At 56.1% G+C, this 17376-nt stretch overlaps 2 protein-coding genes across 3 annotated transcripts; both read right to left on the bottom strand.

The window, feature by feature from the left end:
• Positions 1-3563: 3563 nt before the first annotated feature.
• HEXIM1 (HEXIM P-TEFb complex subunit 1) lies at positions 3564-5529 on the bottom strand. The gene has a single exon (XM_004597370.2). The coding sequence runs from the start codon at positions 4962-4964 to the stop codon at positions 3948-3950; it is 1017 nt and encodes a 338-aa protein (XP_004597427.2). The 5' UTR covers positions 4965-5529; the 3' UTR covers positions 3564-3947.
• A 4590-nt stretch (positions 5530-10119) lies between these two features.
• ACBD4 (acyl-CoA binding domain containing 4) lies at positions 10120-16931 on the bottom strand. 2 transcript variants are annotated; one of them, XM_058676504.1, is made up of 9 exons: positions 16149-16931; positions 15857-15977; positions 15689-15773; positions 15442-15562; positions 15183-15269; positions 14901-14989; positions 14737-14824; positions 13728-13867; positions 10120-10393 (listed from the first exon to the last, which is right to left on the bottom strand). In XM_058676504.1, the coding sequence occupies exons 1-9, from the start codon at positions 16234-16236 to the stop codon at positions 10271-10273; spliced, it is 942 nt and encodes a 313-aa protein (XP_058532487.1). In that variant the 5' UTR covers positions 16237-16931; the 3' UTR covers positions 10120-10270. The 2 variants fall into 2 exon arrangements, with proteins under 2 accessions (XP_058532487.1, XP_058532486.1); XM_058676503.1 differs by having other exon boundaries at positions 10120-10396.
• Positions 16932-17376: the final 445 nt, after the last annotated feature.

Raw genomic sequence — 17376 nt, forward strand, 5'->3', positions numbered from 1 at the left:
AACTGGTGCCCACATCAGATGCTGGCACTTGCAGGACAGGATTAACCAATTGAACCATCATGCTGGACCCTGGTTTCTCTATTTTTTATTTAAAAATTGAGTTTAAGATTTATTTTTATTGGAAAGGCAGATTTAAAGGGAGAGAAAGATTGATTTTGTCTGCTGGTTCACTCCGCAAGTGGCCGAAACAGAGCTAAACCAATCTGAAGCCAGAAGCCAGGAGCTTCTTCTGAGACTCCCACGTGGGTGCAGGGTCCCAAGGCTTTGGGCCATCCTTGACTGCTTTCCCAGGCAACAAGCAGGGAGCTGGATGGGAAGTGGTTCAGCCAGGACATGAACTGGTGCTCATATGGGATCCTGGGCACATGCAAGGCGAGGACTTTAGTCATTAAGCTACCTCACTGGACCCTGGTTTCTGTAATCTTTTAATTCATTGGGGGTTAAGTGTCTGCATTTACATTTCCTTAAAGTGTTTTTATTTTATTTCGGGTGAAGTGTAAATGAAGACTGATCAAAGGGCAACTGCTCTGGGGTTAAGCAGAATCAATAACACACCAACAGTACCTTACATTATATAAAGGATGTATTTACTTGAAAGTCAGAAGATTTCCATCAGATGGTTCATTCCCCAAATGACTGCAGAAGCTGAGGCTAGAGCAGGACAAAGCCAGGAGCCTGGAACTCCACTGAGTTTCTCGTTGGTGGCAGGAGCCCAATCACCTGGGCTGTCTGCCTCTTTCCCAGGCGCACCAGCGGGAAGTAGGTTGGGGAGAACAGCTGGAACTGAAACCCATGCTCATGTGGTTGCCAGTGAGTGTGGCAGGCAGCACCCAGCCCGCTGTGGCACAAGCTCTGCCCTTAGTTTTCTGACTCCTGGTTGCATCAGATTTTACGGTTGCTCTCTCTTTGGACACACTTAGTCTTCTTTTCAGCACTAAACCAACCTGGAGCTTCTTGGCTTCCTCCGCCCCTAAACTGAACGTTAATGGAGCCTGTCTTCCACAGCCTTTGCTGTAGACTAACTCCAGAAAATCCATCCTTAAGGATAAAGGTGTGTCCTGCTAGTTTGCAGAGTAGTTCTTCCTGGTTGGATGCCTGCATGAGAATAGTGATGTGAAAATTGCTCATTTGTAAGTCTGGTCTTTTGAGCAACTCAGTTAAAATGTTAGACAGAAGGCCCACTGGGATGGCCCTGTGGCTAAAGTCCTCACCAGGATCCCATATGAGTGCTGGTTGGTTCTTGTCCCAGCAGCCCCACTTCCCATCTAACTCCCTTTTGTGGCCTGGGAAAGCAGAGGATGGCCCAAAGCCTTGGGACCCTAAACTCATGTGGGAGACCCAGAAAAGCTCCTAGCTCCTTTGGATCGGCTCAGCTCAAGTCATTGCAGCCACTTGGGAAGTGAATCAGCAGACAGAAAGTCTGTCTCTCCTTCTAATCTGCCTTTCCAATAAAAATGTCTTTAAAAAATGCTGGAAGATCTTCCTGTCTCTCCTGTCTGTATATATGACTTTCCAATAAAAATAAATAAATCTTAAAAAAAAAAAAAAAGAGACAGGGGGCTAGCAGGTTGAGCTGCTGCTTTCTTTTCATATGGAATGCCGGATCAAGTCCCTGCTGCTTTGCCTCAACCCACCCCATTAATGTGCCTAGGAAGGCAGTCTTGGGGGGCCAAGTACTTGGTCTCCTCTAACCCATGTGGAAGGCAGGGTGAACCTCCTGGCGCCTTTGGGCTGGTCTGGATCTGGCTGTGGGGACCATGTGGGGAGTAAACCGAGACAGAAGCTGTCACTGCTCTGTCACTCTGCTGTTTAAAACAGCAATCTTTTGTGAAATGTTAGAGAACTTTAGTGATGTGCTTGAGTCGTCTAGGGGAACACTTGCCACAGCTCCCCATTACTCAGCATCTCCCCTCCCTCACTGCCAGGAGAGCAAGAAGGTAACATTTCCATATAGAAAATGGTGATGGAAAACAGATTTTTGCACAGAACAGCATTCTAAGAACTTAGTAGAATGCTACTAGAGTCAACATTCCCTAACAAGGTGGAGCAGAGTGTTCAGGGGAGTCACCTTCGATATTCATTTATTGTTAAAGACGTTATCTTAAAACATATTAAATAATTTATAGTCTTTCTGGGATTCATGTTAGGTATTTCAGGCTTCTGATGGTATTGTGGTAAGTTCTTTATAATTAAACCTTGAAGAGGATCCCCGCTGCCTGCATCCTAGAACAGTGGGAAGGTGTCCCTTGCTCTGTGAAGCCAGGGGGCACTGTTGCAGCTGCTTTTCCAAGCAGCCTTTTTTTCCCTGAGACTGCTGGATGACGTCATAGCAGAAAAAAAATACGAAAACTCTTTAAAGATAGTGCGATTTTTAGGCCAAAGACAAAAACCCAGCATGCAATGGCTCCAGTGGACCAGCTGAGGCCACCTCCAAGGCCCTAAATGGCCCTCCTGGCAAACGCAGGCTTCCCCAATGGCAGGAGTTCTGAACCTCCAAGGAGTTTTGATCCAAGTATCTTGAACCCTCCTCCCAAAAGTCTACATAAAATCTCAGGGAGTTCATGGGTTCCAAGGTTCCCTGTAGCTGGTAGGACCAGTCAAGGAAGCCCTGAGCTGGTGGGCAGGTAGTGTGGCTGCCCCCGGGGCAGGGTTGCCCAGAGGGTCCCCAGGGAGTAATCACGTCATTTCCTTTGCAGTGTGACTGGAGAGCAGCAGGAACTCTACAGGGCTTCCCTACAACTGCTAGAGCAGAACTACCAGCAGCTGAGCAGAGCTGAGCTCCGTGGGCAGGGGTGGCTCCTCCCTGGAGCCCTGCACCCAGGAGCTCACTGGGCTCCCTAACCCACCGGATTCGCTGTGAAGACGCACACCTGTTCATTGTCGGGCGTCAGGAAAGGCACATCAAGCCATTAGGGCCTGTTCCCTTTTTCTAGTACAATGAGCACATAAGTACTGGACAATTAAGGTTAAGTTTCAGAATCCCCCAACAGCCATTTCCTCTGTAAATCCAGTATTCCCAACCTCTAGACATTTTAAAACAGCTATCCTACAAATTTGTCTAACCTTTACTTGAACTAAGAAAGCAAGAGGTTTGTCAGGAGCCTCAACCAGGCATCCAGAATTTGCAGCCTTTCTGGGGGGAAGGGAAGGGAAGGATTACTTTAAAAAAACAAAAGTTGAAGGGAGGCTGGTCAGTTGGCCAGCCTGACCAACGTCAAATTACCTTACATTTTTGTTAAAGTTTTCAATGGCTATTGAGACCCAGAATTAAACTTTAACTTCTGGTTGCAGTCGGTTTCCACGCCTCCAAACACCCCACACTGCTTGTCTTTGGCAACAGACAACTAAGGCGGCAGAAACAAGCACACTGAAGTCAAAGAAATTCTATTTTGCCTGAACTGCCTAATGCAGCATACTAAAACGAAGCACAAAACCAGCAAATTGAAAACTGCCATTAAAGCTATTTCTTCGCAAATTGACAATTAAGCTTTCTTCCCCTCCCAAAAAATGCATCACAGAAATTAGCATTTCGAATGCGTTATAGAAAGCACACTGAAGCTACATTACATTTACAAATATTAAATTTATTATAACTAGAATGAATTTATTGATTCTCAGATTTGGCCACCTTATAGCTCCATTTAAGGAGCTCTTTTTTTTTTTTTAAACAGGAAAAATGCATTATATATACCTTGGACAACTTACTTGCACATTTAAAAAGAAAAACTTCTATAAAGGAAAACAAGAAAAGCAACCTTCAGTTTCACATAATTAAAGAACAGGAGAAAGCACGCAGCTACACCATAGCTAAATTTACCAAACCAACCGAAGCCGGGTGGGGTGTGTTGGGGGATTTTCTGATTCTGTCATAAAAAGGTCCGCCGTCTTATGTACACCTGTCTATAACGTTACATTCCAGCCCCGGCCAAGGTCCCCGCGGCCCCGGCTCAGTCGGCGAACTTGGAGAGCGGCGCGCGCTCCTGCAGCCCGTGCCGCTGGTTCTCGCTCAGCAGCTGCAGGTTCTCGGCGCGCAGCCGCTCCAGCTCCAGCTCCAGCTCCCGCACGCGCGCCTCGTCGCCCGGCCGCCGGCTCTCCAGCCGCAGCCGGTTGTTCTCGTCCTCCATCCGCGAGAGGCACTTCTCCAGCTCCAGGTACTCCTTGATGAGCTCCTGCTTGCTCATGTTCTGCAGGCTCTCGGCGTGGTACCGCTCGTACGTCTCCGAGAAGTCGCGCTGCAGGAACTCGCTGCCGTCCCCTCCCATCCCGTCGCTGCCCCCGTCCTCCTCGCCCCCCTCCTCCATGAAGTCCTCGTCGCTGGTGTCGGATTTGGTGGCGGACCGCTTAGGGCAGAAGCCGGTTTTAAGATCCGGTTCCTCTTGGTCGTGATCGTCCATAAGGAACTGCGTGGTGTTGTACGGCGCGACCGGCTGGCCCTTGGCGAACATCTCGGCTCGAATCCTCGAGGCTCGCAAGCTCTGCTTCTCGTCGAACTTTCTCTTCTCCTCCCAGGTCAGCTTGTAGTACGGCTTCCAATGCCGCTTCTTCTTGGAGGGGCGCCTCCGGTGCTTCTTCTTGCCCAGGTGTCTCTGCTGATGGCCCCAGGCCGCCTCGCCCCCTGCAGCCGGAGCCTCCAACTTGTTGGCCTCCGAGTCCTGCCCCGGCGGGTCCGCTCCCGCCGCCGGCGAGGGCGCGCCGCCCGTGGCCAGGCCGGCCCCGTTCCGGCCCCGGTCTCCAGGTTCTGCCCCGGCCTGGGTCTGCGGAGGCTCCGGACTCCCTTCCCCCGCCGGCCCCGGACGGCCGTCGGACTCGGGGGACGCTCTCGATTGCCACCTACTGTCCTCGGCGGGCACCCGCTCCTCCGCGCCTGGGGCGCACTCCGCGTTCTCTCCGGGGACCACAGCAGCACCTGTACAGTTGCTAGTCTGAGGCTGGTGTTGATATTCTGACAAGAGTGACTCGGCCATGGCTAGTGGAGTCCTCTTGTCCAAGTTGGACAAATGTTAGCTACAAATCCTTGAAGAGGGAGAGAGCAAAGGCTTTCTCTTCTTGTCCTGAAGGTGTCCGAGTCCTCTTCGGCAATTCCTGCAAGGATGCGTTGAGCGAGTCCTGCCGGCAAACTCCGATTGCAACTTAAGACGCCCAAGTTGGGAAAGGGTTAAGCGCCGACAGCGCGGCCAGTTGGCGGGTCCGAGGGGGTGCAGCGCGGGTGGGCCTCACGCCTCCCGACCGAGGAGCCGGTGGGCACCCAGAGGAGCTCGAAGTCCAGCGAGTAAGACCCAGCCTCGAAGGGGTTAAAACCACCCGATGACGCCGCCTCCGAGGGGCCGAACCCACAAAGGGTTAAATCCCCTGCCGCAGAGCCCACAAGGGGTTAAAGTCCCAGAGCCGCCTCCTCCCACTTGCACGGGTGTCGCTCCGACCCCAGCTTCCAGCTCCCTAGGCCCGGCCGGAGCCTCCGCCGAGGACGGACAAACTCATCCCGCTCCGGCCCGATGCTCTGCTCAGCTCTGCTCAGCTCTCCTCCGCCTCCTCCTCCTCCTCGTCTCCTCCCTCCCTCCCCCTCGGACGGAGCCTCTTCCGCCTCCTCCCCGGGCCTCCCCTCCCAACCTGCCTCTCCACCTGCCAACTTCCAACTGCTGTCTCCAAGCCCTCTGCGCGCCTTTTATATAGGACTTGGTTGGCCCCGCCCGCGCGCATGCGTAACGCAGTGTGCACGGCGGGAAGCCGGGAGTCGTAGTCCCCTTTGGCCGGCCCCGCCGTCCTCGCGCGCGGTGCGACGTAGCCAATCCCCGAAGGCGTAGGGTGCGTCTCCTAGGCCGCTCCGTGCCAACGCTGAGCCCTCGCTAGAGAAACGTGAGCCACCATTGGCCAGCAGTAACACGTCAGTCGCAAGAGGGCGGGCCAATGGCAGAGGCGACGAGGCGGGCTGCGGACCGTACCATTCCGTTCCAGGAGTGAGAGAAGGCTCGAGGGCCTGGTCGGAACGCGTACGGGATATGTTCCTGGAACGGGGCGCGTTAAAGATGACCACGACGTTCGGGCCTCAGCGGGAGGGCTCCGACCGTCACAAACACTCGTCAGCTACCGCGAAAATGGTTTGGTCCTAAAAAGTAGTCCCTAAAACATAAAGGAGGATTAAATGCCGTGAAGAGCGACTCGGGATGCGGGAGCGAGCTCTGTGGCCCGAGGCCGCCGTGGCCGCGTAGCAGGCGCCCGCGGGGGGACGTCGTAGCGACGCCTTCCAAAAACAGAAAACAACAACAAAAAAGATAAACGAAAGGCGCATGAAGAAGTAAACAAATGCAGAATAAAAAGTGCCGCCTTAAAGGGACAGTGTAGCTGCGTTCAGCTCCGCCACCTCCAGCTAGGCCTCGGAAGGGGGCGGGTTCGAGTCCCGGGTGACGTCGACCTCCGGGACCCTTTGGAAGAAGGTGGCCGAGGCCGAGCCCTGAAAGACCTTTCCGTCCCGGGGGGCTTCTGCACTCGGGCGACCCGCAGCTTGAGCCTGTGTCGGCCCAGCTCCCTATGGCTGCGATCGGCAGGCGCAGGCCAGCGCTGGAGGACTCGCCCCGGGGCCTCAAGCTTCTGTCGAAGAAAATGGCCTCCTGGGGTCGACTCGGTCCCTTCACTTCCGACCTGGAACATTTCCGGAGCCGGAACAGCAGAGGCCAAGCCGGCGAATGGGCCTCTTTTTGGGGGAGCGGCTCGAAAAATAATAGTAATAGCCAAAATATTATAAGTCATCCTTGGCTATCAAAAGTAAAAGAGGCCTGGGGTTTTTCCTCGGGACGCTTGGAACACCCTCCTGCTGCTACGACAGGAGCGCTTTTCCCTTTTTTGCCCTAAATAAATCCTGCTTTTCTAACTGGGGGGTCGGGGGCAGTGAAGGAGGCGCCATCCCCCGGGGGGAGGTGTGCGCGCCGCGGTCCAGCCGGAGGCACCCCGGGGGGGCGGGTGAGGGGCTGAACCCGACCGGGTATTATTAACCGGGAGAGGGGGCCATATGCGATTGTGGGGAGAATCCTGCAGACTCCAAGCCCTCCCCCACTAACGGGCTCCTCCAGCCGCTGCCACTCCCCCTCCCCCGGTGGCTACCCATTCTTGTACTGGAGGGCAGGCAAAGCCTTTAGGCTTTGATGCAGGATGGAACATCATAGCCAGCCCACCGCCCTGAAAGGGAGGGAGGCCCGCTGGGAATCCTCCCCTCCATTTTAGGAGGAAACCTTCCTAAAACATAGAGAAGTTGACTTACCCAAGGTCACACGACAAACTCACCACAGTTCTCTGGGACTCCTGTGCTACTACATGTTCTGTCCCAAATACAAAATTCCCCCCCCCCTTTTCCCTCAAAACCCCTGAATTTCGTCGTTTTTTTTTCCAACCCCACATGGGGCCATGACTTCTTCCTTTCACAAATGTCTGTGTGAGGAGGGCACAAAGATGAATGAATGATGCGTCCCCACTGCCTCCGGATACCCTGTAAGCTGGGAGTTCGGGCAGGCAGAGGCCAGCAGAGTTTTCAGGCAAGGTGGCCCAAAGCCAAGAGGAATGCAGATAGACTTCCATGGGGTGGAGCACATACCCTAAACCAAGAAACTTCAGAAAGTTCATGGAAAAGTGCAATGAAAGTTGTTTACGGGCCTGGCATGGTGGCCTAGCAGCTAAAGTCCTCACCTGAATGTGCCAGGATCCCATATGGGCGCCACTTCTAATCCCAGCAGCTCCACTTCCCATCCACCTCCCTGCTTGTGGCCTGGAAAGCAGTCGAGGATGGCCCAAAGCCTTGGGACTCTGCACCCATGTGGGAGACCTGGAAGAAGTTCCTGGATCCTGGCTTCGGATAGGCATAGCACCGGCTGTTGCACATATTTGGGGAGTGAATCATCAGACAGAAGATCTTCCTCTCTATCTCTCCTCCTCTCAGTATATCTGACTTTGTAATAAAAAATAAATAAATCTTGAAGAAAAAAAAAGAAAGAAAGGTGTTTACTGGGTCCAGCGCTGGTCCATTAAACTGCTGTCTGTGGTACAATGCCCTGTTAGTGTCCCAGCCGCTCTACTTCTGATGCAGCTCCCTGCTAACATGCCTGGGAGGGGCAGCCAGGGTACTTGTGTCCCCAGAGCCCTTGGGAGACCCTGGAGAAGCTCCAGGCTCCAGGCTCCAGCCTGGCCTGCCCCAGCTGTTGCAGCCATAGATCTTAAAAACAAAACAAACTTTGGTGAGGCATGTGAAAAATTGCATTGCACACATACAACAGAGACTCCAAAAACTTGAAGGAAAATTATGCATGGATTTCAGTTCTTTAAGAAGTGTTTTCATGTGCTTGAAAGGCAGAAAGACCTTTGATGATATGCGTGCCTGCACACACACACACACACAGAGCAAGCACTGCCCTACATGGGCACAGAGAACTTGACTGAGACCATTGTTCCCAATTTTTCAGACTCCAGAAGACTCCTGGGGACCCTTCAGTCAGATACAGGAGGTACAGGTCTACATAGGACTCAGCGGTGGAGTTCCAGGGCTCCCATTCCCCAGCAGGCTCAGGAGCTGTGCAGTTCTAGAATCCTGTCAGATGAGGAGCCATATTGTTGCGGAGTTCCAGTCCTCGGGAGGCCATGTTTCATGCCCTAGTCATTGTGCAGCCCAGATGGTGAAGGGCTCACCAACAAGGGAATGCAAGCCCTGAGAATCCGGCACCATTGCACTGCGCGCAACCCCATCGTTTACAGCCAGGCTGTCCCTCCTTGTTTATTCAGCCTCTGCTGGGCAGGGCCCTGTGGGCCAACAGGGCTCCTTAGAAATGTGAGGAAGGATCGCGGTGCCTTCGCGACACTGTAGGCCAAAGTGTGTAGCTTCCAGGAACCGACAGAGGCCACACCTGGGGCAGCAGTTAAGGCCAGGAGTGAACAAGAGAACTCAGGAGATGGAAGGTCTCAGCCATGGGCCTTTGGGTGCAGTGGCAGCTGCGGGGGTCTCAGGCTGCTTCTGTCCATTACCTTCCAGAATGGGAACTCTGGTCTCCAAGTGGCAGGAGACCCTCAAGTGGCCAAGTTCACCAATGAATGTAGCCTGGCATGGAGCTAGAGCCAAGGCGGCCCAGGGACACCTGGAGCTGGCTGACCTGAGAGAAGAGGCCAGTGCCTCCAGGCAAGGCTAAGGAAAAATTAGAAAGGCAAGAGCCTGTGCCATGCCACGCCACGGGGTTCTGCTAGGCCAAGTCCAATGGGGGGTTTCAGGCTGCCCACATGCGGCGGAGGCAGCGGCTACGATGTTCTCCAGAATTCTCTGGAAGGCCTGTGCATCCAAGTTGTGGAGCTAGGGGGCATAGGACAAGCCGCTAAAGAAGGGGTGGGTGGGCAGCGGCCACTTCTCAAATCTCCAGCCCTCCCCAAGGCGCCAGGGAGAAGCAGCTACTCTGCCATGCCCATGAGCGGCCAACCTATGCCCGGAACCGCTCCCCTCCACCCCTGCACCCCAGGGGCGCGGCCCCGGAGCCCCCATGGATTGTGGAGGCGCCCCACGCTCCGCCCTGTCCAGGGCGCTCCTGCCCCCTCCCAGGCCGACGCCTATTTTCCCCTCGTCTGCTAGGGAGGAGGGAAAATATTCCTCATTCAGAAAATACCCTTGGCAGCCGCTGGCAGGCAGACCGCCGGGGCCTGGGGGACGGAGCGGGAAGGTTTGTGCCTCGTGCCCCCCCTCCGCCCCCGCCACCTCTGCTCCCTCCGTGGGAGCCCAGAAGGCAGAAGATTAAGGTTTCCTTTTATTTAGTGAAATATTTCATTTGTAAGTGAAATTTCCGGTGAAGACGTCCTGAGTGCGTGCGGCGGGGGCGGTGGGCACAGCGGGCACCACGGGCGCTCCTTCCCCCGGGGCCTGCGCCTTCCTCCCTCCCGCAGCCACAGCCAATCACCTTTCCAAGGCCCGGGCCCAAGTCCCAACTTGCCCCAGAGCAGTGCGGGGTGGGAGGGGCAGTCAGGTGACCCATGGGGTGGGGGAGGCAGGGGACTGGGACCGGCAGCTCCGCCCCAGGGCCGGGCGCGTCTGGAGCCCGGGTGCAGCGCCGCAGTTGAGGGCTGCCCGGGGCCCGGGGCCCTGGAAGGCGGTGAAGAGTGAGGTCTTAGGGCCCCCCTCATTGTGTGCAGGCGGTGCCAAGGCAGACAGTGGTGGGCGGGGCACTTTTACTGCCGTTTCTCATGGAGCTTCAGAAAGCCTGGGCCCCCAGGAGAGGGACCCCTAGGCTGGCTGAGCCCCCCCACGTCTCAAGAATCACCTTTTCAGAGTTCGAAACTGTCGGTAGAGCCACTGGACGACGAAGGGCCACAGGAGGAAGAATAGCAGCGTGGGAGCTGAGAGCCTCAGGGGCCACGGGCGAGCCCTGGGCCGGGACCTCTGCTGCCAAGAGGGGAGGGGAGTCAGGGGCCAGCTGGGGCTCAGCACAGCCCTCCTGAAGGACCTGCAGAGGCCCACAAGGAGAGTGGGTCCCCGTGCGTCCCCTCCCGGGGCAGCCCCAGGTGTCAGGAGTGGGTGCTTTGGGCCACCCAGCAGTGGGTGACCCCTGTTTCAAAGGGCGGGAACGTAGGTGATGGTTCCTGGGGCAGGCACAGAAGAGGTGGAAGCGGTGCTTTCAGAAAGCAAGCTAACTGCCAAAGATGAGTGTGGCCCCATCCTAGGGACCTGACTTGAGCTGGCACAGCTGTGACCGTTGGCACTGCTGCCTGCAGCTGGCTGGACTGGGAATCTTTAGAATCCAGAGTTCATAAGGACACTCAGAGAGAAGGAATACTGGAAATTGTCACAATCATCCTTGCGGTGGCTTTTAAATTCACTCCTCACTTTAAAAATAGCTAATTGAGAAAGAATCGAGCACTTATCCTGTCTTTCCATAAGGCACTGTATTTCACAGAAACTCGACAGAAAATGGATGGCTAATAAATGTGTCAGAAATAATAGGATTTAAAAGTCAACTTTTTTTTCCCATTACTAAATCAATTATTGATTCAGACAAGGGTCATCAATTGTCAAAGGGCTGGCACTGTATTAGTGGATTAAAATGGATTAAAGCTGCCTCCTGGGACACCAGCATCACAGGCTGGAGCAGCCTGGAGTCCCTTCTGCTCCGTTTCCCATTCAACTCCTTGCGAATGCTCCTGGGCAGGCAGTGGAGTGGGACCCATGTACCTGGGCCCCCTGTCACCCACATGGGAGCTGCTGGTGGAACTCCAGGCTCCTGGCTTCTGCCTGGCTCAACCTACTGCAACTGTTTAGAGAAATGAACCAGAGAGAATGGGGGAACTCTCTGTCTTTCAAGTAAGTTTTTACAAAATCGTGTCAAGCAGGGCTGACAGGAACCAGAAACTGGATGACCTCAGGCTCTAAGAGAAAGGCAGAGGGCTCGGCAGCGTAGCCTAGTGGCTAAGGTCCTCTCCTTGATCCCATATGGCCGCTGGTTCTAATCCCAGCAGCTCCACTTCCTCTCTGTTTCTCCTCCTCTCAGTATATCTGACTTTGTAATAAAAATGGAATAAATCTTAAAAAAAATAAATAAATAAATAAGAGAAAGGCAGAGTGTGAACTAGTGGGATCGACTCCAGGCCTCATGCCACTGGCTCGTCTATGGTCGCCAATGAAGTGTCTTCCAGGCCCTCTTGTGGGGATTGTCACCTCTGATGTCAGCTGGCTCTAGCCAAGCTGATAGCCAGGACAAGGTGCACTGGCACAAACCACAGGAATGCCACGAGGCCCCAGATGGTGGCATAGGCCAGAGGACCCTGGCCACTGTGGTCAGCAAGGCCTCAGCGAGAGGGAGTGGTCAAGATCAAAGGAGACTCCACGGCAGGGGAGCCTGGACTGGCCAGAGAGGCTGCCAGGGCAAGTTCCCGAGAGCTGGGGGAGGGTGCATTCGGTTATGTGTTTAGTTCAATGAACGGATTAATTATTGTGAGTGATATTCATGGGTAAGACATGATGGAACTCCTGGCTTCCGTTTTGGCCTGGCGCAGCCATGGTTGTTACAGCCATTTGGAGACTAAACCAGGTAATGGAGCAGCTCTCTCTCTCTCTCTCTCACTGTAATGTTGCCTTTCAAATAAATCTTTTTTTTTTTAATAAAAGAGGAGACAGTAATTGTGGCTGATAAGTTGTTGCGTTGGCTATAGAATGGAATGTTGAGAGATGCAAACTCAGGCATTTCCAAATGGAATGCTATGACATCACCATGTCTGGGCTCCACTTTAAGATCCTCAGCATTTAAAAAATAAATTAAAGGGCCCGGCGGCGTGGCCTAGCGGCTAAAGTCCTCGCCTTGAATGCCCTGGGATCCTATATGGGAGCTGGTTCTAATCCCGGCAGCTCCACTTCCCATCCAGCTCCCTGCTTGTGGCCTGGGAAAGCAGTCGAGGACGACCCAAAGCTTTGGGACCCTGCACCCACGTGGGAGACCCGGAAGAGGCTCCTGGTCCCGGCATCGGATTGGCGCGTACCGGCCCGTTGCGGCTCACTTGGGGAGTGAAACATCGGATGGAAGATCTTCCTCTCTGTCTCTCCTCCTCTCTGTATATCCGGCTTTCCAATAACAATAAAAAAAAATCTTAAAAAAAATAAATTAAAAATAAAAATAATAAGATCCTCAGCATTTAAGTTAGGAAATGGTTAACAAAAGCAAAATGCAAGCCAGCCCTGGGCAAGGAGGCAGTGTTGAAAGGTTCGGCCACTGTGGGTCTGAGGCCATCTCAGCCACCACGGCTCAGGGCCACTGGGTTAGGGGTGACTCAAGCGGTTCCTGAAGTCCAGCAGCTCGACTCTTCCTGCCCCCACACCCCTGGGCTTCTCAAGACCATACCCATTCACACTTAGTGTGGGCAGCAGCAAGGGGTTGGGGAACCAGACTTGGGGTCACCCCAAGCTCCATTACTTTATAGCAACAACAGGGCCCATGGGAGAAGGCTGGTGGTGTGCTGGGCAAGCAGCCACACCCCCAGCCCAGGGCACTTCTCCTAGGCTGTGTACCTTCAGGCAGCTGACTCAACCTCTCAGAGCCTTGGCTTCCCCCACCCACAGGGCGGAAAGGAGCAGGGCCCAGGAGTGAGAGACAGGCAGACTGTGGGAGGGGAGGGCTTGAGGGATGGCAAGGGTGACAGGTCCTACATTTGGCAACAGAAGCCCTGGCTGCTGGGGACACCACTGTGGCACAGAGAGTTAAGCCGCCACCTGGCATAGCCACATTTCATACGAGCACAGGTTTGAGTCCCGGCTGCTTCACCTCCCATCCAGCTCCTTGCTAATGGGCTGAGAAAGCAGCAGAGAATGGCTTGTGCTTGGGCCCCTGCCCCCCATATGGGAGACCTGGATGGAGCTCCAGGCACCTGATCAAGACCTAGCCCAGCCCTGGTCATTAGAGCCATTTGGGGAGAGTGAGCTAGAAGATAGAAGACTGCCTTTTCTCTGTCTCACTTGTCTCTTAGGTTAACTAAATGAATCTTTAAGAAAAAGACCTTGGTGGAGGGGGAAAAGGACCCCCAGTTGGGGCAGGCAGGGAGGAGTGCCCTCCCGGTGTGCTTCTGGGAATAGAAGCAGTTTCAGGGCATCTGTCCCCTAGCCCACAGCATGAGCCACCCCATTTTCTAGACAAAGATGTGGGGACCAAGACAAAGCGGCCAGCCAGCTGAGAAGCCACCCCCGGCTGCACCGCCCCAGGCTGCAGCGTGCATGGGGCAGGGGGACTCACCTGCTCCGGGGCCAGGGGCAAGTGCTCCAGGCTCTGCAGCCTGCCCTGGACGTCCCGCATGTTCTCCTGCAGTGCTCGTACTGTCCCCACCAGCCATGAGTCCAGCTCCTGGGGCCCCAGCAGGGTGCCCCCCAGCCCCTCTGTAGAGCAGAGACCCAGGAAGTGGGCTCAGGAGGCAGTCCCACCACAGACAAGGAAGAGGCAAGCTGCTGGGGTTTGAGTCCCAGCACTGCTCCTTTCTAGCTGGGTGACTTTGGGCAAATTGGTAACTTCTCTGAGTCTCATTTTGTCATGTGAAAATTGAGAGCAGATGTCACCTCCTAAACAGGGCTGTTTAGTTAAAGGAATGAAGGAGACAGTATTTACAAACATGCTCCTTAATGGACACGCAGGAGGGCTTAAAGTGCCTCAGGCAGAACTCAGATGCTGGAGGGAGCATTGTGGTACAACACGTTAAGCCAATGTCTGCGGTGCCAATTCAAACATGGGATGCTGCACTTCTAAGCCAGCTCCCTGCTAAGGCACCTGGGAAAGAAGTGGTGGACGGCCCAAGAGCTTGCACCCTTGCAGCCATACGGGAGACCAGGAAGAAGCTTCTGGCTCCTGGCTTTAGCCTGGCACAGCCCCGGCTGGTGCAGCCATTTGGCAGGAGAACCAGTGGATGGAAGAGCGCTCTACTGTTCTCCTTTTGTAACTTCCCTAATGGAAGGCCCAGAGACAAGGGATGCTTTCCCAAGGCCACTCAGCTGCAGGTGGCAGAGCTGGGATGGGATTCACTCCCACCCCTGCCGAGAGCACACAGGCTCCTGGGGGCGGGAGGGCTCAGGGCGAAGACCAGGGCTGGGAAGGACTCAGCCCATCCAGGCAGTGCTGCTGTTTGACAACCCTTATGGGACCAAGGCTGTACCCTGTGAGCCTAGTGCTGGACTTTCACCTCTGCCCCAAGGAGGCCTGCCACGCCAGCAGCCCAGAGGAAGGCAGTGGGGTGAAAGGTTGGGCGGGAGCCCACCTTGCTCTCTGGTGGTATCCAGGCTGTGTTTCAGGGCGGTGGCAGCGCTGTCCTCTCCTCCAATGGCTCCCTTCAGCTCCCGGCACACCTGTTGAGATGAGTCAAGGCTGCCAAGGAGGGGGTGGGGAGACAGAGGCAACTGGTGGGGAGGTCGATGGTCTCACCAGCTCAGGCTCCAGCTGCTCCAGCTGCTCCAGCTGTTCCAGGGAGTCACAGAAGATCTCAGGGTCCAGGTCTCCGGGTGACCGAGCCTCTGGGGAAGTTGGGGGCAGATACATTAGGGACAAGCAGGGTGTGGGGAAGGGCCAACAGTGAGCACAGGCACAGGCTCAGATGCCAGGGACACAGGGGACCCCAAAGGAGGCCCTAGGACAGGGAATGGGAAGGGCGTCGCATGACACCCCTGGTTCGGGTCCAACCCCCGTCCCTCCTGTCCCAGCACTAACCTGGGCCTGGAGGTGCTGGTTCCTTGGGTGGGGCAGGAGACACTGAGACAGCCCCCACCTCTCCATTTAGGACCTGCTCCTTCCGGCCTGTGGAGATGTAGCACCTGGAGGCAAGGCTGGAAGGGAAGGGGCGGGGCCCCAGGGAGACAGTCCAGGCCGGGGGGTGACAGTCCAGGCCCAGGGGTGATAGTCCAGGCCCAAGGTGCTTGCCTCCAGCCCCTCTCCAGTTCACTCAGCAGAGTCCTGGCCAAAGTCTCACCTGCGACTCTTCTAAGAAAGGTGTCTGGCGGCCTTGGCATATCGGGGATCACTTGGTACAGGGGCTCGAAGTAGCCAAACATGTCCTCTGCCATGTCGCCCAGGGGCACAGTGTCTATCACCTGTGGGAAGGGGCTCTATGGGCTGGGGACCCAGACAGGCGGGACTCACAGCAGCGACAGGAGGTGATGATTCCCCCGGGTGTTGTCAGGTGAGAGTCAGCTGGCTGGCCCCTTGGGCTCGCCCACCTTCTGGGCCACCAGCTTCATCTCAGCGATGTAGGCGGCCATGGCCTCCTCCCGGCTCATCTTGCCCAGGCTGTTCCAGGCATCCCTGGGGAAGGGGGACGCAGAGAGTGGTGAGAGAGTTGGCTCATTGCTCAGCCTGGCTTGCCAGCAGGCAGGTGGGGAGCTCACCACTTGTATCGTCCAATGGGGTCCCAGAACCCAGGCCGGGGGACTGCACAGGGACCCATGGTAGCCTGCTTGTAGTAGCTGTAGAATCTCAGCATCTCCTCATAGGATGGGCGGTAAGAGCCTGGGCAGAGGGATGGGGAGTGGCGGGCCCTGCATCAGTCCCAGGGGATAGCAGACGGACTGCACCCTCCGCCCAACTCCCACCTTGAAAAAGGCAGGCGTTAGGGCTACCTTCTCCGCGTCCAAACCCCCAGCGCCCGGTCCCCTAGGCGTGGGTACACCGCAGCCTCACCGTTCTTTGGCAGGTTCTGAATGACACTGACAGCAGCGTGGAACTGCTTATGGTAGTCCGGCCCCGGGTCCTCGTCTTTGGTGCCCATGCTGCTCCGAGCCTCGGCGGGGACAGGCCTCCGGGTCCAGCCGGACACCCCGCTTTTCAGAGCGGGGCGAACTCAGCTCCTCAGCGGCCCGAGATGGACACCCGCGGGGCCCGGCGCTGCAGCCCAGGGAGATTCCTTTCCCTAGCTCAGGGCAGCGTGGCTGGGTCCAGGGTGGCCAGAACCGGGGTGCACGGAGAGGCCACGGTCGCAACGCCACACAGATCCCCAGATGCACCCTCTCAAGTGTCCATCAACTCCGGGGCAGGCGACCCGGCGGCAAGAGAGGAGTCAGAGGCGGGCGGTGCGGCCTCCGGCCCGGCCCGCACTCAGCCCGCAGTGCCCACCGCCCCGGCACCCGAGTCCTCTCGCGCCACTCACCCGCGGCTTGCCGACTGACCTCGGGGTCCAACCGGGTCGGGATGCGGACGCGGAGCGAGGGGAAATTTCCAGCCAATCAGAGGTTTCGTTTCACATTCGGCTTTTACACTCTGGCCATTCAGCGGGGCCCTTTCAAGATTGTGTAAAGAGCCTCGCGGTCGCCTCTCCCAACCAGGCGCGGCTCGTCCACGGGCAGGACTTCCCATCCCGCGACGGCCAGAGGCGGGCGGCAGCGCCTCCTTGTGGACACAGTGAAGCATGGCGGGCTCCTCGCGCCCTCTGGTGGGCACCCGCGTCCTGGGTCGTCAGGTGCTCCGGAGAAGTTCGGGGAGATGAAAGAACAAGTCAGGAGTAGGACGAGGGAGGTCATTTCTGGAGGAAAGAACGGTAAAATCAAAAGTACGAAGCTAAAGGCTTGATGGTCAGGAAGAGAGCCCGGGATGTCCGAGCGGGATCTCCCCACTGGGGGACCCTCTGAGACGAGTGGGGCGCGGCAGGCAGGTGGCACACCTAGGTCGTGATAAAGGGAACCTTCTCTGAGGGTCGCTCCGCGGCGGGCCTGTGAACCGGCTCTCCCTCCCAGGTTCCCGCACGTGCTACAGGCAGCGGCCGCCGCCGGACACCCCCGCGTGGCATGCAGCCGGGGCACGGCCGATGCGATTATCCGGTGCCCCCGCGTCGGCGCTCATCCCCGCAAGGCAAGCTGCCTAAGCCTGCAATCCCAGAACCCAGGGCCAGGACAACAGACTGGGCGTCAACTCT

Source organism: Ochotona princeps, chromosome 17, assembly GCF_030435755.1.
Source record: "Ochotona princeps isolate mOchPri1 chromosome 17, mOchPri1.hap1, whole genome shotgun sequence".
Taxonomy (NCBI): domain Eukaryota; kingdom Metazoa; phylum Chordata; class Mammalia; order Lagomorpha; family Ochotonidae; genus Ochotona; species Ochotona princeps.

Coding starts and splice junctions, on each gene's coding strand:
- HEXIM1 (XM_004597370.2), bottom strand. CDS start 4,964: ATGGCCGAGTCACTCTTGTCAGAATATCAACACCAGCCTCAGACTAGC.
- ACBD4 (XM_058676503.1), bottom strand. CDS start 16,236: ATGGGCACCAAAGACGAGGACCCGGGGCCGGACTACCATAAGCAGTTC. Junction 15,270..15,441: donor CTTTCTTAGAAGAGTCGCAG/GTGAGACTTTGG, acceptor ACATCTCCACAG/GCCGGAAGGAGCAGGTCCTA. Junction 14,825..14,900: donor AGCAGCTGGAGCCTGAGCTG/GTGAGACCATCG, acceptor TCATCTCAACAG/GTGTGCCGGGAGCTGAAGGG.